The sequence below is a fragment of the Notamacropus eugenii genome, chromosome 4, assembly GCF_028372415.1.
Source record: "Notamacropus eugenii isolate mMacEug1 chromosome 4, mMacEug1.pri_v2, whole genome shotgun sequence".
In the NCBI taxonomy this organism is placed as follows: Eukaryota; Metazoa; Chordata; class Mammalia; order Diprotodontia; family Macropodidae; genus Notamacropus; species Notamacropus eugenii.
Window position 1 is genome coordinate 170,372,529 of NC_092875.1, and position 19,787 is coordinate 170,392,315.

General features: G+C 45.6%; 1 protein-coding gene across 1 annotated transcript; it reads right to left on the reverse strand.

The window, feature by feature from the left end:
- Positions 1 to 6,400: 6,400 nt before the first annotated feature.
- On the reverse strand, positions 6,401 to 10,103 carry FOXC1 (forkhead box C1). The gene has a single exon (XM_072606891.1). It carries the CDS (start codon positions 10,054 to 10,056, stop codon positions 8,281 to 8,283), a length of 1,776 nt encoding a protein of 591 aa, XP_072462992.1. The 5' UTR covers positions 10,057 to 10,103; the 3' UTR covers positions 6,401 to 8,280.
- Positions 10,104 to 19,787: the final 9,684 nt, after the last annotated feature.

A 19,787-nucleotide genomic window follows, 5' to 3' on the forward strand; every position in this document is an offset into this window, starting at 1 on the left:
TCCCTTTCACCTTATTCCTCCCCTTGTACGCTTGGCCAAAGCCCTCTGTCTCCTCCTCCCACCCCCATCCTCCTTCATCCCCGCAATCCCCTGACAGTGAAAGGTCAGGTGAAAGTCTCCAGCAGGTATGTCCCTAGCTGCTGGCCCCTGAGCTTGCTTCCTTAGCTCACAAATTGTTCTCTCCTGCCCACCCAAGTTGCTCCAAGCTGTGTTTATTTAGGGGGCAAAGCTGATGGCCAATTCCCATCCCAGAGACGACCTGGAATAGATTTTTTGCTGTGGATAGATGGACACCTTCAGCACTAGAGCTGCAGGAGCTTGGAGGGGACCTGAAAGGATAGCCAAGAGAGTACTGCTCTGAAGACGGTGAATAGACAAGGATGGAAAGGGTTTAGCAAGAGCCTTCCTCTTTGACATAAAGGATGGAGGGACTAAGGAAATGGGAAGAGAAAGCGCTGAGCTCTTGGCTATGGGAACTAGACCCTGGCATTAAGATGACACAACTGTATGCCAAGAAGCTTTAAGGACCCTGACCAGCAGAATTCCCAAAGGGTACCTCGGTCGGTCGGCTTCGGGCTTGGAGCCTAGATCCTGCCGTAGCAGCTGGGGAGTGGGGGGAAGGCAGGGAAGGACCATCCCTCGGGACACTGAGTAAATTAGAGCATGTTTCTCACTGTAACTGTTACATTCGAACACCAAAATAAATTATCTCTGTAATTAGAAAGCATCTCCTCGGTGAGCTTTTAAGTCAAAAAGTCTCTTTCTGTCTCTCTCTCACACACATTACTCCCTCCATTATTGTGCGTGGATACCCATACTCTGCTTTCTGAAGTCAGTCATTCAAGCAGGGTCGCTGATAAAAAGACATGGAAACTCCAGTTCCTACTGAATTTGGTATAATATGCTCAATATGCTGCAAATTTAAAATCAGTCAGGGAAAAAATCAAGTAAACAAAACAAACAAAAATAATGTAAAACAGAGGGTTCCCTCGGAACCAGAGTAAGATTGGAAAGTAGTGCAGCAAAGTTAAGTTGAGCCTTATGTTCCTATACACCTTTCTGAGAGCTTCCAATAGGGCAGATATGGTACGTTTTCTTCAATTTTACAGTACTAATCAGGTTGCTTAACGTAGTCCTTCCGAGGCTCTCCTTCTATGCCAACTATAAGAACTGGAATGCCTTTCTTTATTGTTCGTGGCTCCATTTCCCTCATCAGTCCCAGGACCAGAAAAGAGGAGAACTGACCCTCAATCTGTACGGAATATACTAAGCCTGAGCTGAACAGAGTTCTCTTTCTAAATACCCCCTAAAGCAAAAACTGGGATTCCCTTGGGAAAGAGAAAGAAGGGCACATAGATGGAAGTCCAAACTCCAGTCTCCTAAGTCTCTGCTCCCTAGGTCCGTTCTCTCGAAAATCGCAACCCCTCGCAGATAAACATTATCCGTAAAATTAGACTTTCTTTGGGGCAGAAGCAAATTGCCGATTGCGGGTAGTCCGATCAAGCTAGGACATTTTAATCTCTGGGTCTGATTGGATATGAGACATGGGGAAGGGAAAAGAAATAGAGGGGAAGGAAAGGGGTGAAACAGACAGAAACAGACTGAGGGAGGAAAAGACAAAGACCCCAAAAGAGGAATTAGAAGTAGAGAGAGCAGGAAAAAGAGAATAATTCATTTTTTCAGAAGTTCTTTTTTGTGACTGCATTGCAACAATAAGAAAAAGCCAGTCTCATCATTGGAGGATCATTTGGATATTTGTTCTAAGGGCTCAGGCTTTTTGTTTACATGGGTCCGAGTGAAAACGCAATTAATAAAACTTTCTGCGGCTAAACTGCCTCCTGGACACAAATCGAAATGGGAGCTATCAGAGAACAGGGATTTTTAAAGTTTATGTCTGGGGCCTTACGGCCAAGTTTTTGGGTGTTTTTCTTTTCCTGCTGATTTGGCTATTGTCTCATTAAATTAGACTTCACTTGATAAAAAACAATCTCTTTCTCATTAGCTCCTTGCCTCCTTCCCCTCCATCCTACTCCCACCAATCCCTCCCCCCCATTATTTCCTTCCCCTTCCTTCTCCTGAACCCCCACTTCACCCTTCCAGGCTGCCAAATCGTGTGCTGAAGATCGTGACATCTTTTCTTGACCCTCTTGTCTCCTTCTGTGTCTTTCTGTTCTCTTGAAAAATGATTCAGCAGAGCTCTGATTGAATTTTATTCCTTCCTGACCTGGCCTGCTTTTATTACTTGGCCACCATCAATCTCAGCTCTAACGCGACGTTTTGTTTACGACTCTGGAAAGAAACGAATGGCTTCATAAACCAGATCATAATTAAACTCGGAGAAGGAAAAGCAGAAGAGACGAAAATTGTTCCTTCCTGGCACTAACTTAAGTGCACACAAATGGCAGAAAGAAGAGTGTGTTCCACTCTAAGGCCCAAGATTTCGGGGATCCCTCATTATCTCCTCCTAACCCCTTTCTAACTCAAATCACAGCACGTCCCAACATGGGGAGGGGGGGGCGGTGACTCCACAGATGTCCAGGGAGAAAATCGTCACTCACTCTTTCCCTAAAGTCCCTTTATCAACATAAGAAGAAAGAAGGGAACTGCTAGGGATATTTCTAATTGCCTGATTTGCTTCCCCCACTCCCCCCTCATCCCCATTACAAGAACTATTCTGGATTTAAGGGTTTTTTAGAGTACATAGCCAATAGTCTCCACGTTTAAAAGAGGTGGGGGGGGGGGAACTTATCCTTTTAAACCTTAAAAAGAAATGTCTTCCCCTCTTGCCAGTTAATCCCTAACAGGGGCCGTTGTATTCTTCATTTAAAGGTGCTCAAGGAAACTTAATTAATGACTTTAACCACCGAAAAATAGAGAATTAGTTCTCCTAAAAGTTCAATTATTAATTATACAAAACTGTAGTTTTGATAAATAATTGTGAAGTGCATGCATCTCTTTATTAAAGAGATGGGAAAATATGCTAAAAAAAATGCTGCATGCCCTTGTATATTGGTATCTGGCCGTCATATAGCCTATATCTTATAATCCAATGTATTTGTTCCCACACGTTTAAAAATACATTTCTTACTACACTTACTTTAAATACCTATTACATTAAAACCTCCTATAGTATATTTAATTTCAACATTTTCAATACCTCCAAATACTTATAATTCCCCATTTCACCCCAGTGCAGACCACTTTAAAGGCATTTTAGCCTTACTGCTGAAAAGATACAAATCAGAACTTCAAAAATGGCCAAAGCAGTAAGTATGTTTTCCCAATACTCATTTAAAATAAGGAAACTTTCTGTTTTGTTTTTCTTAAATTGGTGATGGCCATTAGGGAGTAAAAGTAAATTCACTGTTAGTGAGAAATAGAATCATGTCAAGTCTTTTGACTGGCGGTTTTAAATAGAGACCTATGCAGGACTTCTGAGTTTTAATTCGGGAACCTAACAAATTTTGCTTCTAAAATGTGATGGAGCCATCTTGTGTAGATAAAGCTACACTGTGCACGACTGCCTGTGTAATCTTCAAGTTCTTTACTTAAAAAAACCTCAAAATGAAGTAAGCAGCAATAGTTAATGAAACACAGTTCACTGGCCCAGTTTAAAAAAGAACCATCAGATGTCAGACCCAGTGACTCTTTCCTAGGGTCTGGCAACTCAGAGAGTTCACATACTTTCCCCCTACTCCTGTTTCTTCTAAAGTCAAAGGGGAAGGAGCGCGGGCCTTATGGGATCTTTTCTAACTCCAGCCTAAAACCTCAAATTCCATATAGAGGGGTTATCCTTCCTCTCTGCCCTGTGCGACTTCTCTCAGGGATAGGTTGACAATCCAGTAATGGTGCGATCGATTCGCTTTTTTTTCATTTAGACACCTGAGAGAAAAATCCCTCCTCTTCTCCTCTTCCCCCAAAAGCTGATGTAAACTGAGTGCAGAAGCCGAAGGCTCTTCATCTCTTGGAGCTGCTGAAACATCTCCTCACCTACCTCTTCCTCCTCCCCTGCCTCCCATGTCTCGCACCAAACTCTAGGTTCAGCTGACAAGGAAGCTGGCCAAGTTCGGTAGCTCCCTCCAAACTGTACACCCTCAGAAAATTTCTAAGGTTTCCAAAGCCAAAAACCAGTCCTGTCCTCAGCTCCATGGTATTTTAAACTTGATGTAACAGACTGGACCTACAGCGGAAACAAGGCACTCTCGGACATTATATATGCGTGCGTTCGCGCGCGCGCGCACACACACGTACGTATATTCAGTGTGCCCCTGCCCAGGTGATAGCCTCTCCTCCTCAAAGACATACACTCACAATCTGTTCGTCTACCTCTAGCACCACCAAACCACTCTCACTCTGGGAAGTATCGCTTCTCTCTGTGAATTGGGCTAAAAATCAAATAAGCATCCTCCCATCACCGACAGCATCTGAACTAAATTAAAGCTCCAACGGACGCCACGAAAGCTGCGGGGCACAGGGCAGATACATTAGGACTCTACGCCCAACGCTCGGACCCAGGCGGAGGGAAGGCCCCAATGCAGGACAGGACATGCCTTCTCGGAGCTGCAGTGGCGTGCACTGTCTCCTAGAGGAAGGCCGGCCGGCCGCAAAGTGTGCTCAACTTGGGACAGCCTCCGGAAAAGTGATTCCTCCTCATTCCGAGGCTGCGGCCGAGATTTCTACCGAAAACTCTCAGCATAAACTAACGCTTGAAAGTGGAAGCAAAGTTAGAGGGTCGACATTTGTTGGGTCCTTAAACTCTGTCCTGGCTCGGCCGATCCCCATATTACTATGACTAGCGCTGCTGCTGCTCCCCTGTCCCGCTTCCTTTAATCCCCCACCCCCAACCCCCGCAACGAAGCAAAGCCCAGCTCGGTCACACGTGAGGAATGGAATTCTCTGACCTTTCCACCCCGTGCTGGGTTCCTAAATACACAAGTGTTTTCAAAACAAAAGGCGTCGAGGGATGAGTAAATAGTTAATAATAATACTCTGGGTCAGGGCGGAGAAGGGAGAGGGGGAACGAGAAGGGGAAAAGGAAAAAGGGCAGAGAAGGTTTCGGAAACAGGCGAGGCAAAAAGAAGAGATAGGCGGCACCAAGTTTGCTTTTAGACCAGGGCAACTGGCTGGGGCTAAAGCCTCAGGCAGCTTAGGTGAAAGAATAATTGATAACACACCGGTTCAAATCTCGCTCGCAGCAACCCCTCCCCCCTTCTCTCTCTCTCTCTCTCTCTCTCTCTCTCTCTCTCTCTCTCTCTCTCTCTCTCTCTCTCTCTCTCTCTCTCTCTCACACACACACACACACACACACACACACACACACACACACACACACAGAGGCACACACACTTTCGACACATGCCTCAGACACACACCCCTTCCCCGCCTACCTCCCCTGCTCTTCTCCTCTCGGCCTCTGGCATTCACAAATCCACCCGGTGATTAAACCATCAGACTTAACAAAGGTCCTCTTTGATTCTATTTATTTTCTCCCCAAGCAACTCTCTCCCAGAACCCGCTGGAGACAACTCTTGGAACCCGGTAAAGGGAGAGGGGCAAAAGTCGAGGAAGGTGAAGCTGGACAATAGAGGAAGGAAAGACAGAAAATACAAACAAATAAGACCAAATCACCCCCGCAGTAATGTATAATTAAAGCTAATTAAAGGAAAGCCATTACCAGGCAGAGGAAGAAGCTCGGAGAGAAAGCGTCCCCAAATTTTGGACGTCTGACTTTGTAAAAGACGCCAGAACTTGCAATCTGGATAGGCATCCCCATTGCTTCTAACCGTAGACTGTTATTTTAAAAACAGAAATTTCATAAAAGGAAAAGAACTGCCCACTATACCCTGTTCTAAACCCAAGAACCAGTTTTGGGTTTTTTTTAGCTGTTTGCAGTGGATAAATCAAACAGTACTGTAGTTTCTTCTGAAGTGGATAGCTCTTTGGGTTTTTGATTGTAGAAACATCGGAATGAACAGTCAACCCGGATGGAGTCTGACACCTGCTTGCCTTTCTTTTCAGGCCTAAAAACAACCTCGAACCAGCCACAGGTAAGAAAACACTGTGAACAAAACAGCCTCCGTAGTCACATAAGCATCTGTTCTCCCCCTGTGTCCAAATGGCTACCCAGCAGGCTAAAAAAGCTACAGAAATGTTTACAAGAAACTTGACCGATTTGTTTTTATTTTCTCTCCACTAGACAGCCATTGACATCTCCAGTAAACTAATGCTAAATTCAGAAATAGTCAGAGGCAGTGGAGAAAAATGCATGAACCAACAATACTGACCTAAACCCTTAAGGGAGAAACTCCAGAATAAACTCTATCTTCCTAGACTATTGGATTACCTTCAGGGTATGGGGGAGGGAAACAAGGGTGACAGGACTGAATCAGAAGCCACAAAATTTGGTTTTGACTGAAATTAGTTTGTATTTATTTGCAGCAAACCTTTAACAATGATCAAATTCTGACAACAAACAACAGGAATTACTGCTAAGTGTTGCCTTTAGATAAGAGCGGCTGATAGGAAACTGTATTATCTTGAAAGCAAACTTAAAGGCCCTAAATATCTGTAATCAAATAGTCATCTCCCCAAAGTCTGATTGACAGGGTGGATCATTCTAAGATAATGAATTTATTACATTTCCTAGGTTATTTACAAAGGAGGAGGTCCAGTCAAGATTGCCCTTAGGATCTCCCAGTGAATTAGCAAGAACAATTACTAGGAGAAGAAATCATCTTCCCCCAAAGGGGTGGTTTTTACCTTAGTCCTTAATCTACTCATTTATAAGTATGGTTATTTTATTTTCCATGTTTTAACAATAATTAACTGTCCCTTAGATCTTCTAAAACAGTTTCCCACAGAAGATTAATTATTCCTTTTCAACAAAATAGTAAGAATTTTAAAAAATCCATCTATGTAATGCATGGAGGACTGCAAATCTGGACTCCCCTCTCTCTCTCTCTCTCTCTCTCTCTCTCTCTCTCTCTCTCTCTCTCTCTCTCTCTCTCTCTCTCTTTCCCTCTCCTTCCCTCCCTTTCCTCCCCCATATAAATTTTCCTGTTACACAGGGGCTAGATTTAATAGGAAAAAAAGTATTAAGCACTTACTTCCAACAAGGATATGTAATATACATCTCCATTGTGTATTCAAGACAAAATAAGTCATATATTCATTTCAATGTGACTGGAAGTCTCTGCATAGATACTCTTCCTCTCTAAATATATACCAACATATATCCTGCAATACTGTTGCTCCTTCATGGATTTAGTATTTCCAGATTGTATTACTTCATCACTGAGAAAACATGTTTGCTTATTTGCCAACTTAGATCTGCTCAGGAAAGTATTTCTTTTTCCTAGCCATAAAGCAAACCTACTATATGGAACATATTGCAGGAGTCTGGGGGTGGGGGGGCGCACTTTTTTGGATTCGAGGTTTGACATTGGGATTTTTTTTTTCTTTTCAGAGATTTAAGAAATTCGAGTCTTCTACCATTAAATCTCTGACATTAAATCTCTTTTCTCTAAACTAAAGATGTATTAAAGTATCCAGGCTCTAAAGTCTCATTCAAATTGAATGGTAATTTATTAATAAACAAACAATGCAATACCTTCAGAATATGTTCAACAAAAAGAAAAAATGATTGATAGAATAAGATTAATACAGTTTCCCTTTTATAATGAAAAAAAACAATTAAAAGTTTCAGGCAATTTAACGTCAGGTTTTGGAAACACTTTCTGGCGTTTGGTCCACAACATCCCACTACAAATTAAAAATAAATTACTATGTTGCAATTTACATTTTAAAACAAGTCCATGGGGGGGGGGGGGGGAGAAAGGAACTGCAGTATATGGGAATTCCCTCCTCCCCCTTCAAACATAGGATAAAATAATATCTTAAGGATGAAGGTTGAGGGATGAGATGGAGGGGAGGGGAATGGAAGATGTTAAAGGAGAAGGAAAACGATCTCTGAAAAGCAAGAAGAAACTTACGTGTTATCTGGAGTAACACTGTCCTTTAATAAACCAAGATTTTGCTGTCTCTGTACAAAATAGTTTACAGTTTGGTTTACTTAGGGAGGGCAAGGTGGCTCTCAAATTAATTAAGAAAATAGTTTTCTTTGTGCTGGTGATTTGGGTAGGCTTTACTTTGGGAGAGATTCTGCTGGTTTGTAAGTGGAGTTTAAGTTTGGATTTTTTAAATTGGGGATTTTTTTTGGTTTCGGTTTTGGATCGGATTTTTTGGGGGGGAGGGGGGAGCTATTTTGCAGCTCTGTTTTGGTCAGAACTTGCTGCAGTCATAGACAAAAGCCCCTGACGTGCGGTAGAGAGACTGGCTGGAAGGAAAGGCCATTTGACAGCTGCTGTTCCCATTCACAGGAGAGTTGTTCAAGCCAATCCTCTGAGACTCAAACATTTCCCTCACAGAGTGGAAGTTCTGCTGTTGTGCGGGATATCCCGCTGCCGCGGCAGCCGCGGCTGCACTGGCCAAGTGGCCCAGGTCTCCGGCAGCCTGGTTCAGGTACCAAGAGGTCAGGCGCCCTTGGTGGGCCGCCGGGTGGTGGCTCGGCTCCTGGCCGGCATGACTGAGGGAGGACGTGCTGCTGCTGGTGACCGGGGGCAGAGAGTAGTCGGGCAAGGGATCGTCCACCGCGGAGCTGCCGGTGCCCCCGGGCCCGCCTTGTAAGTGACCGGCCCTTTCCCCGGCCGCGTACAGGCTCATGGCTTGCATGTTGCAGTGGTAGGTCCCGGCTCCCCCGGCTCCCCCAGCGCCGCCGCCGCCTCCCCCGCCAGCGCCGCCGCCACCTCCGCCGCTGGCGCTGCCCGCGCCCGCGCTCTGGCTGCACGGGGAGCTGTAGATGGAACCCTGGCCTGGGGAGAAGCCACTGAGCGACAGAGAGGGAGGAACGCCCGTCCTGGAGGGAGCGGCGGCCGCGGAAGCCAGGAGGCTGGGTCCGAGCTCCGCGGAGGAGCCCTGCGGCGAGCCGCGCAGCGAGGTCATGATGTTGTCCACGCTGAAGCCCTGGCTGTGCTGCTGCTGCTGCTGCTGCTGCTGCTGCGTGTGCTGCGGCTGCGGCGTGTGCTCCCCCCCGTCCAGGCTCAGGGACCTGTTGGAAGGGATGCTGCCGTGGGGGCTGCTGCCGCTGGACAGGCTGCTGCTGCTGCTGTCGGGGCTCTCGATTTTAGGGACCGCCGCACTGCTGCCGCCGCCGAGGGCGGCCGCGGCGGGGGACAGAGGCTGAGGGGGCGAGGAGCACGTACCGTTCTCCGTCTTAATATCCTGAATTCTCACCGGCTGCTGCTGCTGCTGCTGCTGCTGCTGCTGCTGCTGCTGCTGCTGCTGCTGCTGCTGCTGCTGCTGCGAACTCCCACCGCCCGAGCCCCCTGCCGCGCCGCTTTCGGCTGGCTCTGACTGCTGCTGCTGCTGCTGCTGCTGCTGCTGCCGGGGAGGGGGCTGATGGTGGGGCTGCTGCTGGGTTTGCTCTTTGAGGTGTAGACGGTCCTTCTCCTCCTTGTCTTTGACCGCATCTTTCTTCTTGAAGCGCCGCCGCCGCCGGAGAAAGCTCCCGTTCTCGAACATGTTGTAGGAGTCTGGGTCGAGGGTCCAGTAGCTGCCTTTGCCGGGCTTCTTGTCGTCCCGGGGCACCTTGACGAAGCACTCGTTGAGCGAGAGGTTGTGCCGGATGCTGTTCTGCCAGCCCTGCTTGTTGTCCCGGTAGAAAGGGAAGCGGTCCATAATGAACTGGTAGATGCCGTTCAGGGTAATCTTCTTGTCTGGGGCGTTCTGGATGGCCATGGTGATAAGAGCGATGTAGCTGTAAGGGGGCTTCACCATGTCCTTGGGCTGAGGCTGCGGCGTGTAAGGCCCGTAGGCGCGGGCCATGCCGCCGGGGTACTGCTCGTGGGCCGGATGAGAGTACATACTCATGGGGGCCGGCATGGCCGTGTAGCCGCCCCCGGCGGCGGCCGCGGCCGCCCGGTAGTAGCTCTGCTCCCCGCCGAGATAAGGCACCACTCCCAGGGAGTTGGGGCTGGACACGGAGTAGCGCGCCTGCATGGCCTCAGCCCGGTGCTGCTTCGCTCGCCGTTCGCCCCCCGCCCCCCCTTCGCCCGCTTCCCCCCCACCCTTCCTCCGGCCCTCGGGCCGAGCCGAATCGAGAGGAGCCGAGCGGAGCCGCCAAGTCCAAGTCTCTGGGCCTGAGTGCTCTCACTCGCCCCGCGCGTCGCAGTCCTCCTCCACTTCTCGGCTCCCTGGTTCCCTGTGGCACTCTCTTCTCTGGTCTTTTCTGCACCACCGCCACCCCCGTTCCCACCCGCCCCCTTTCGCCTCCTTCGGGCACAAACACGGAGTTCTCCCGGAGTGGAGTCTCTTCTCTTCTTCGCCTTGGGCGAGGCAGGCGTGGCGGGGGCACCGGAGACCAGGGGACGGTGCAGAAGGGTGAAAAAGAGCGAGTCCAGACAAGGAAGAAGAAAACGGCCCCGGACAAACTCGTGAAGCAACTTCCCAGAGCAAATGGGAAAAAAAATTTAAAAAGTACAAGAAGGAAAGTACCACTTCTCGCCAAAGCGGCTGTCACACTCCCAGCGCCTTCCACGGGAATCTGCAACAAGTGGCGTACAAGGGAGGAAAAATAACCAAGGGGGTGGCTTGGCGTTGGGGGAGGGGGAGGAGAGAAAAATCCACCTTCTCGAGGTCCCAGCGTCAACTTTTTTCCCCCAGTGTCTTCTCTCTCTCTCTCTCTCTCTCTCTCTCTCTCTCTCTCTCTCTCTCTCTCTCTCTCTCTCTCTCTCTCTCTCTCTCTCTCCCTCTCTCTCTCCCCCTCTCTCTCTCTCCCTCTCTCTCTCTCGAGCGCGCGCGCGGGCTGCTTAAGGAAGCATTGGGAAAACTTCTGAACTTTTGAGCATCCGTCACCCAAGCAAGTACTTTTTTACGCACTTACTTTTTTCCCCCTGTGCAGCGGGGCTCCGCCTAGGCCTGGACCGGCCAACCAATGGGAGGCAAGAACCACCTCTGATTGAGAAAGGAGGGGGCAAGAGGAGGAAACACGCGCGCGCGCGCACACGCATACACACAATATTCGGAGGCGGTGTTAGCAGCAGCGAGAATTACTGCGCTGAGACTGACCACACACACTCATCCACTCATTCTCTTCCCCTCACAGTCCTAGTACAGGAGTACACACTCATCTTTGCCACATATTCATAGGCAAAAAATAACACGCTAACTTTTTACGCTTCCTTTACAGATATATATGTGTATATACATATATACACATATATATATTTCTTCAGTCCCTGTTCTCCCCTACCAAAGTTACACACACACCCATATAAACACAAGTCCATCCTCACTATCCACAAACACAGCATTCACGTGCACATTTCACGAAGGTTCCCTATCTATCCCCAGGCAAATATTTTTTCCCCAGTCCTCGCTTTCAATCATCCTCAGCCCATCGATTCTTGCTCCCATTTCCATTCGTTTATTTGTCCTCTCATCTTCTGTTTTGCTATGCTCATGTACGTCTTTAAATGCATTTCTTCCTGTCCTTTATACGAATACTCTGATTGTCATACCTGTTTACATGTAAATGGAGCTTCAGTTTACACATATACACACCTCTCCTACGCTGTACATTTGCACATTCTATAGATATCTATATACTACACCCACAAGAGTGTTCAAATATCCTGAATTTGGCACAAGCTACTTAAAAGCAAAGGACACGATCACAGATGAATCTGTGTCCTGAATGGAAAGGAAAGAGTTATCGCTCCCTCCACTTTTTCATCCCACCCCCCCATCCCAGCTCTTTACTCCAGTCAGGATTAAGGGGGTAAAGAAGACTAGAAGGGGGTAGAAGGTATACTGAACTGAGGAAAGCTGTTGCCTAATCATAAGTTTCTTGAAGGGATTCCATTCGTCCTTTTGACAAAGCTTCTGACAACGCTTTCTCTCCCCCGCCCCCCGCCACCCCTTTTACGAATCAGCCTCTACCGCTTTCCTTTGTCAGTCTGTCAAAGATTGTGTCAGCTAGCTGGGCTGTTTATAAACACAGTTTTCTTTGTATTAGTCTTTAACTTGCTTGGTCAGGTAATTTTTACCGGCTTGCTCAACCCTCCCTCGTCCTTACTCCCTCACTCTGAGCTCAACTACTCCGACCTCCTTCCCCCTCCTCATTCCTTTAGTAAAAGGAACATTTTTCTTCAAATGATGTCTCAGATAGTGTTCCGTGGCATCAGCAGGTGTGATGACAAGCAAATAAATGCGTCCAAAAGTATTTAACGATTTCTCTGAATAATTTTCATTTCTACACCTGCCTGCCCTGCTGGAGTTTCAGAAACAATAGTTTCCTTTAGTGCAATGTTTAAAACAATACTTCTACAGTGATTAAATAACCAGAATCAATAGGGAAGCAGTTTTTCTCTCCTTTTGAAGAAGTTTATAAGTATGGTAAAGTCGTGTTGTCAGAAGAACTTGGATTTTGGAATTTGGGTGCAAAATGAATTATCTCCTAAAGACTGAGAGAAAAGAGATCAAGTCAAAGAAAGCTAAAGAGAATGAGAGTGATTGAACAAGACTGAAACATAGAGATAAATGAAGAGGAAGAGAAGGAGGAGGAGGAGGAGGAGGAGAAGGAGGAGGAGGAGGAGAAAGAAGAAGAAGAAGAAGAAGAAGAAGAAGAAGAAGAAGAAGAAGAAGAAGAAGAAGAAAAGGAAGAGGAGAAAGAGGAGAAAAAGCACCCATCAAGCTAAGCTCATCACTTGATTTTGAATTTCAACAACACAAATTATTGTGGAAATTAAACAATATCTTTTGTTTTGTTTAACTAAGCAACTGTGGCAAAGTTTGGGAACTCGTGAAGGAGAAGTGTGTGATGCATTTCACACTTCAGTTCTCTCCACCTCTGAATTTCTGACTAGCTTGACACCAGACGTGTTGGTAGAACCTTTTGGCTTTACTCATTTCTTTCTATCCCTGCTTTCTAATTCGATACTGAAATCTTTGCTGAAGCTTCAGTGGACAAACCAAATGAATGTATGCTTGACTAAAGAAGAGGGAAGAGTAAGAGGATTTTTTCTTTAACATATATTTTAAAGGATAAAAAATAATTCCATTTCTGATGAAAATTTTTACTGAATCTCAGATAACAAAAGGCAAACCTACTCCAGGAATGGGGGGAGGGTAGGAGGCAGGGTAGATAAAAATGTATTCCTTGCCTGGGAATCAGTGTTGAATAAGTCTTGTCTCAGTTGTTATTCCCTGGGGTTTGTAGGCACCTGATTCTTCCCCTCCAGTATATACACTGGGGCATTTTATTGATGTGATGGGAGAAATAATGGAGTCAAAATTAGTGGGCTTAAATATCTCCCCGTTCTCAGGAATAAAAAAGTTTTGCTGAGATAAAATGCCAGTATTCTTAGGCTATTTTATGTTCAAACCTCATAGCTGTCCTTTTCCCACATGCCCACTTAACTCTTTTATTTTGTACATTTCCTTTATTTGCATTTGTCTTGTTTCAGTTTTTCTGAAAATTAAATAAATAAAATCCATTGAACGCCTATACTCCAGGAGTATGGCTTTAAACTGTATCCAGTGTGCGGGATATGGAGCAGAATGCCCTGATAAAGGTTCTTTTGTTTTCGTTAATGCGGGAAACACTGAGCAGTCCCTTGGTTTTGCAGTACAGTATTGTTCTCTCTCTCTCTCTCTCTCTCTCTCTCTCTCTCTCTCTCTCTCTCTCTCTCTCTCTCTCTCTCTCTTTCTCTCTCTCTCTCCTCTCCCTGCTCATTCCATAAATTGACAGTTTATAATACATGTGATCTAAACGTATATCTCAAAGGAGAGGCATTCTTGTTTCTCTAGTTCAGGTATAAAAGTTGCCATTGTGAAATTAATAACTGGCATCCAAATAGGGTTGGGTTTGGGGGGAGGGGAGGAAGGAGAGGGGGAGTTGTGGATAGAGGAATGATTTTTTACCAAGATCAGCTTTCCACTGGTTTAGCTCTGGATCCCTTCCAGGAAAAGTAATTTGTATTTGTGTTTTATATGCTTGTGCAGAAACGTATGCCAGTAAAACGACTTGATTGTATTTCAGACTTTTTGCTTGTTCATTTATTTATTTATATTTCTTTATTATCTATTATGAATGTTAAGAGTAAGAGGTAGTATTCCCAGAGTGAAAGGTTAGTTTCTATGCTATGCTATATGGTCCTTCAGTGCTTCCTTACAGAGCTGCTCAGAAGTATTTCTTAACATTCTTCCATGCCCATCCCCACCCCCATTGAGCATATTGTCCTGGACTGGCAAAAATGACTTGTAGGAAACAACATTTCAGCTTCTTTTCTGATACTTCACAGATGTGAGTAAAATCTTTTAAGCCCAAACATAAGTTAGCGGGCTATTTCTGAACCTTCTCTGGAACCTCCATGGGCCTCAATTTCCTCATTTGTAAAATGAGCGGGGTTGGTCTCTGAGATTCCTTCCAATTCTAAATCAATGATCTCTATGCAGTGGGCTTCAACCCTCCTTTGAACTGAAGTGTGACATTCTCCTCCCTCTCTCTCCTTCAGGAAAGTAGAGGAGAAGCCAATGCAAATGTCAGATCTAAAGAGAAGTGGGGGGGGGGGGGGGGGAGAGGAGGACTTAGTGAGATCACGCCCATTTTAAAAACAAGGCCTTCGGAGAAGTCTCACTCCGTTTAGGAATGGAGCTTTTGAAATACAACAATTCCACGCAAAAGCACATGGAGATTGCGTTCTAGGAAATTATCAGGTTCGAAAACTCATGCTGTGATATCAGACGAAAAAAGACCTTATGAATAGAAAGGAGAGAGAAGGCGGTGTCTCTTAAAGTCAAGGTCACGGAGTTAGGGATGGGGTTGGAGGATTTGCAGAGTATAACAACGACTGAGTTGATTAAATCCTACCTGTGAATTCACTCAGTGCACAATAGATTATTTTCTTTTTTTCTTGGAGATGTACAATTTATCCCTCCTCCCACTGCCCCCAAATCCCGAGTCTAACCTCTGCTTTTAATCCATCAAATCCCCCTCTTTCCCCCGTCCTCCATCGCCCGCCCGCCCCCCGCCACCTCCTCCTTCTTCCACCTGTAGCTAGCTCTTCATCTATCTCGCACCGGTTCTCAGAAAGCAGTCCAGGGGCTCGTTATTTCTCAGATCTCAGTTCCTGCCAAAGGGATAGGTTCTGCTGCCTGTCCTTTCCGAAAATCTCTCTGTCTGGACCTTTTGAAGGGGGTAGTCAAAAGTCTTACATGGGTCCAATTGTACTCAGAGAAACAAGAAAAGCGAGTTTGAGAGAGAATGGAAACGAACTTTTCTTTCTTTCTTTCTTTCTTTCTTCCTTCCTTCCTTTCTTTCTCTCTCTCTTTCTTTCTCTCTTTCTCTCTCTTTCTCTCTTTCTTCCTTCCTTCCTTCCTTCCTTCCTTCCTTCCTTCCTTTCTTTCTTTCTTCCTTTCTTTCTTTCTTTCTTTCTTTCTTTCTTTCTTTCTTTCTTTCTTTCTTTCTTTCTTTCTTTCTTTCTTTCTTTCTTTCTTTCTTTCTTTCTTTCTTTCTTTCTTTCTTCTATTGTATCCTAGGTTTGGTGATAGCACATAAGAATGGTGTAATGTCCGTAGCTGTTACAGAAATCGTATTTATATTAGCAAGCAGTAGGGAAACAAAGTGAAGAATTCAGACAATTATCCGGGTAATGTTTTAAAATGCCCACAGTCAACCCTAAATAAACAGATCATTGAATTACATAAATGACTTTTTGGCTTGAATTATCAGGATTATGATGCCAGTTTTTCATTAATTTTTATACTTAGACACAAGAACCGAGAGAATAGGGAAAGCTGTCCCCCACTTAACTATTTTACTTTGGTCCTTCCCTGTGATTCCTTTTGTTATTTAACCTTCATTTTAACAAATAATTTAACATTTTCGATTATTTGGAGCGAGAAGGGTATCTGTGCTGAGCGTGAGAATGCGAAAGGTGTGGGTAAGACTCAGGAACAGTGCACTAAATCAGGTTGGATGGACTTGCTTCTCATCTATTAATGGGGTGGTTTTTAGAATTGAAAGTCTTTGCACAGGCATAGTGGTGAGGATTTAAACCAATTATCTAAATAATTTCGTCCCCCCCTTCCTAAATCCCTTGTGAATGAAGAGAGAAAGCGTTGTTTGTTTGTTCAGGTAATGAATGAACCAGATTGACTGTCTACATCATCGAATTAATCGGATAACTGCCCGCTTAACTGTCCATTAGAAAGAATGATTTAATTTCATCCTTTAAATCCCTAAGATGCTCTGGTTCCACTAATTCCTTGCAAATGAGAGGGCCAATAAGTATTCACGAGTGATGTGGGACTCTCTGTCCGGTCCTCCTCTCTCTCCTCTCTCTGTTTTACGTTGCTGTCAGTGAGGTTTCTGCCATCTCACCTCCTGGCTGAGTTCTGGATCCTGAAGACCAATTTTTTACCCCTTAATCTTCCTCCGTACCCCACCTTTTCTGGACGGGTACTTGGTTCCTCGTGAATTATTAGGAGAAGCTCTGGAGAGCCGGGTTGAAAGGGAGGTGAGGAATGGTACCTGGAAATAACTGAACTGAAACTTTTTTTCTAACCTTGACATTTGGCAAAGAATTAAGGCGGAAGGTATGCAAGCCAGAAATTGATGTTTTTTTCTCTTTAAGACAACGACAAAAGGGGAGAAGGAGAAAGGTCTTATTGATTAGGGCTGGAGTTATATTTCCTTCTCTTGAAAATTGTGTTTCTGTCCATATTATCCCGTTGCTCTCGTCTTCCTCTCGACATTTTGTCCAGAGCTGGAAGAAATGGAGGCCGGGCAAGGGTCAATATCAAATAGGGAGGTCTTCTCTAACTCATCACTCCAAAGACCTAGCGATACTGGGAAAAGGGAGGTGTAGTTGTGAAGGGGGGTGGGGTGGGGCAGAGTGGTGAAGAAGTTCAAAGGGCTATTTGGATGTGTCTTCTTGGTGTTAGAATACAACAGTGGTTCCTAGCCGGTAGGTCCAAAGGTACTGGATGTTTAAGGAATCATTATCTCCAACCTACAGTCCCAGTAGGGAGCTCCTGGGGAGTCTTTGGTCCAGTAGCCAAAGTCAGACTCAGTTCTTGGTCATATTGCTCATCTCTTCTCCGCACATTCCCATGTCTCCTCTGAAAAGGAAGGTCACGGCTGGGACTGAAGGAACTTGCCTTTCAGCCTGGTTTCTAGCTGCCCTTCAGGGCCGTGGTGGGACAATTGCGTGGTTTTCCATGAGCACTATTTTTTAACCTGACTGCATTCTCCCTCCTCTTTGCTCCTAGAGACTGAGATCAGAATGGAGAAGACTCTCCAGAAGTGACAAGAGCTTCCTCCCTTATCCCCAAATGGCACAAGGCAGTCAGTCAACAAGCATTCGTGAAGCATCTACTCCGTGCCAGGCACTGCTCAGGGCAACTTCTCGGGGCACGCAGAATCGCATTTAAAGCCTTTGGAGAAGGGAGAGACAATTAAGCAGGCAGATATCTGACCCGGGGGCGATCTTGTCCCTTCCTCTTATTCCTTGGGGAACCTGATTCTCGTTTTCCTTTCCGTAGTCAGTGACAGGGACTCATCCTTGAGAAGAATCTGCCATGTGCCATTGCTGGAAGATGCGCATCTCCTGGAAACCTGAGCATTCCGGCTGCCACCTTCTCTCTCTCTTCACAGTCCTCATCGAGGGGACAGAGGGAGGGAGGCGGAGAAGGAGCATTCGTCCCCCCCCACATGATCTAGGGAGATTTTCTAGGGTTCAAAGCTAGGATTTGGTGGACAGAGTGGGGAGACCAGGCCCTGAGGATTTACCGGCGCCTTGCCGCACTGTTCTTTTCAGCGCAGGAGGTGATCCCCAGAGCCCCGGCCGTCAGCTCTACGTAGGCTTCGCGCGCCCTCTCCTGGCCCGAGCGCCCCACGGCTGCCTTCCTCGAACATCCTGACTCCTACTTCTCACAGGCGATTTCTCATGTCTTCTCCAAGAATCCTCTGTGCTGAGAAGGATCCCAAAGGAACTCCTACCTCCCGCCCCCGCTCTTGACACCTGTAAACCTGCCTTCCCCTACTTCCTCCCCCAAGAAGGAGGAATAGACTGGGTCTCCCCAGTCACAAGGCAAGAACTGCTCTGTTTCATAGACAGAAGATGACAATGGAGTAGACCGGTCTTGGGGAGCACAAGTCGAGTGGACTCGACTTGGGAAGCGCTCCCCAGCTTTTTACCCCTCCCCACTCTGCCGCTGAGAACAATGGGCTTGGGGTGTTTTCGGCCACTGACTGTACACATTGCTTTCAGCCGACTCCACTCATTTGATGTGTACCTTAAGAGCAAGGCAGTTTCATCAAAAGATCTGCCATTCTGTAAGATGCCAAGGAATGCCTTTACCAGCTGCCAGGTTTGCCAATGAAAATTGCAGATGCAGAATGTTGGTTTTCAGGAAAATTTACTTCTGTTTCTGAACTACTCTTTCCTCTTAATTGCACCCAAACTGAACCTCCAAAAACCCAGTTCTAAAAAACAAGTCTAATGAGTAGAGATCATTAGTGTTTCTAGTGGCAGTCTCACACCCCCACACACATTTACACACCCTCAGAGTCCCATATATGCAAACACAGACTTCTGCACACCTACATATTTACACACCAAGAGACTCCTGTCAATATTTACATACACCATAGACACATACAAAAAGCTAGACACTGGCACACACAGAGGTATGCATTTGGATTAGCACTATTTAGTTTGGAAGGGAAGATATGAGAAAAGAGAAACTATTTACTTATGGCAGTGGGAAGGCCAACTGGGGGCCTCCTTCCTTTCCCCAGAAAATAAACTAGAGCAAGAGGCACTCAACAAATGTAAGTAGGAGCAAATTTTTAAGCTAGGAAAGGTAGCACTTGTTTGGCGGCATGTAACTTATACGCCATACTACTCAGAGCCCCAGGATTGTTTGAGGCCCAAAGATGGTCAGGGTTCCAAAAAGAATTAAGAGCACATTTTAGCCAAGGAACAGTACTTACAGTTAAGGTCACTGAGGTCTTTGTGCTGCAGGGCTCAAAATAAAAACAAATCCAGGCTCCAGATGGGATTACAAAATATTCTTTGGCTATTATAAAACATCATGGCGCATCTTCATTCCCAAAGTTCCAATATCCTCCTTGACACAGGCCAGGGAGAAAAGTAATAAACTATAGGTTTATTTACTAGGTTACCTTAATTTTCAACACAGCATTTTCATGTTTATTATATATTACATTATGCCATATTGAGGTATATTCACATGCACAAGTAAATTCTAACACCTCTGAAAAGCACTAGGAAATCCTTACCTAGATTTAAAAAAAAGCCACATCTCTCTGAGCATATAATGTTTGTAGAGTTAAAGATATTCACACTTGATTACTTTTCTGCACATCTACAAGTCCTTCTATCTTTCTTCAAAGACAAACATATACGTGAGGAAGAGATAGTATAAACACTCATGACAACATGCTGTGTTCATAGGAAATTGCATTTCTCTACATACATGAAGTCACAAAGTCACCCCATGCTGTGTGTAGTATTTGTAGTGGACCCTGAGGAATATTAAGGTTTGAAAATAGTTGCTCTTGAGGGCTATTTCAGACTCCCTTTCCCAGAATTTTCATTTATTCATTTTCCCTAAAGAAAAATCTCCAGGCTGTAAAGGGATGTAGGGAGTATCTAGGTTATACTGCTATAAAATTATGCAATCCATTCTTGCTCTTTCCT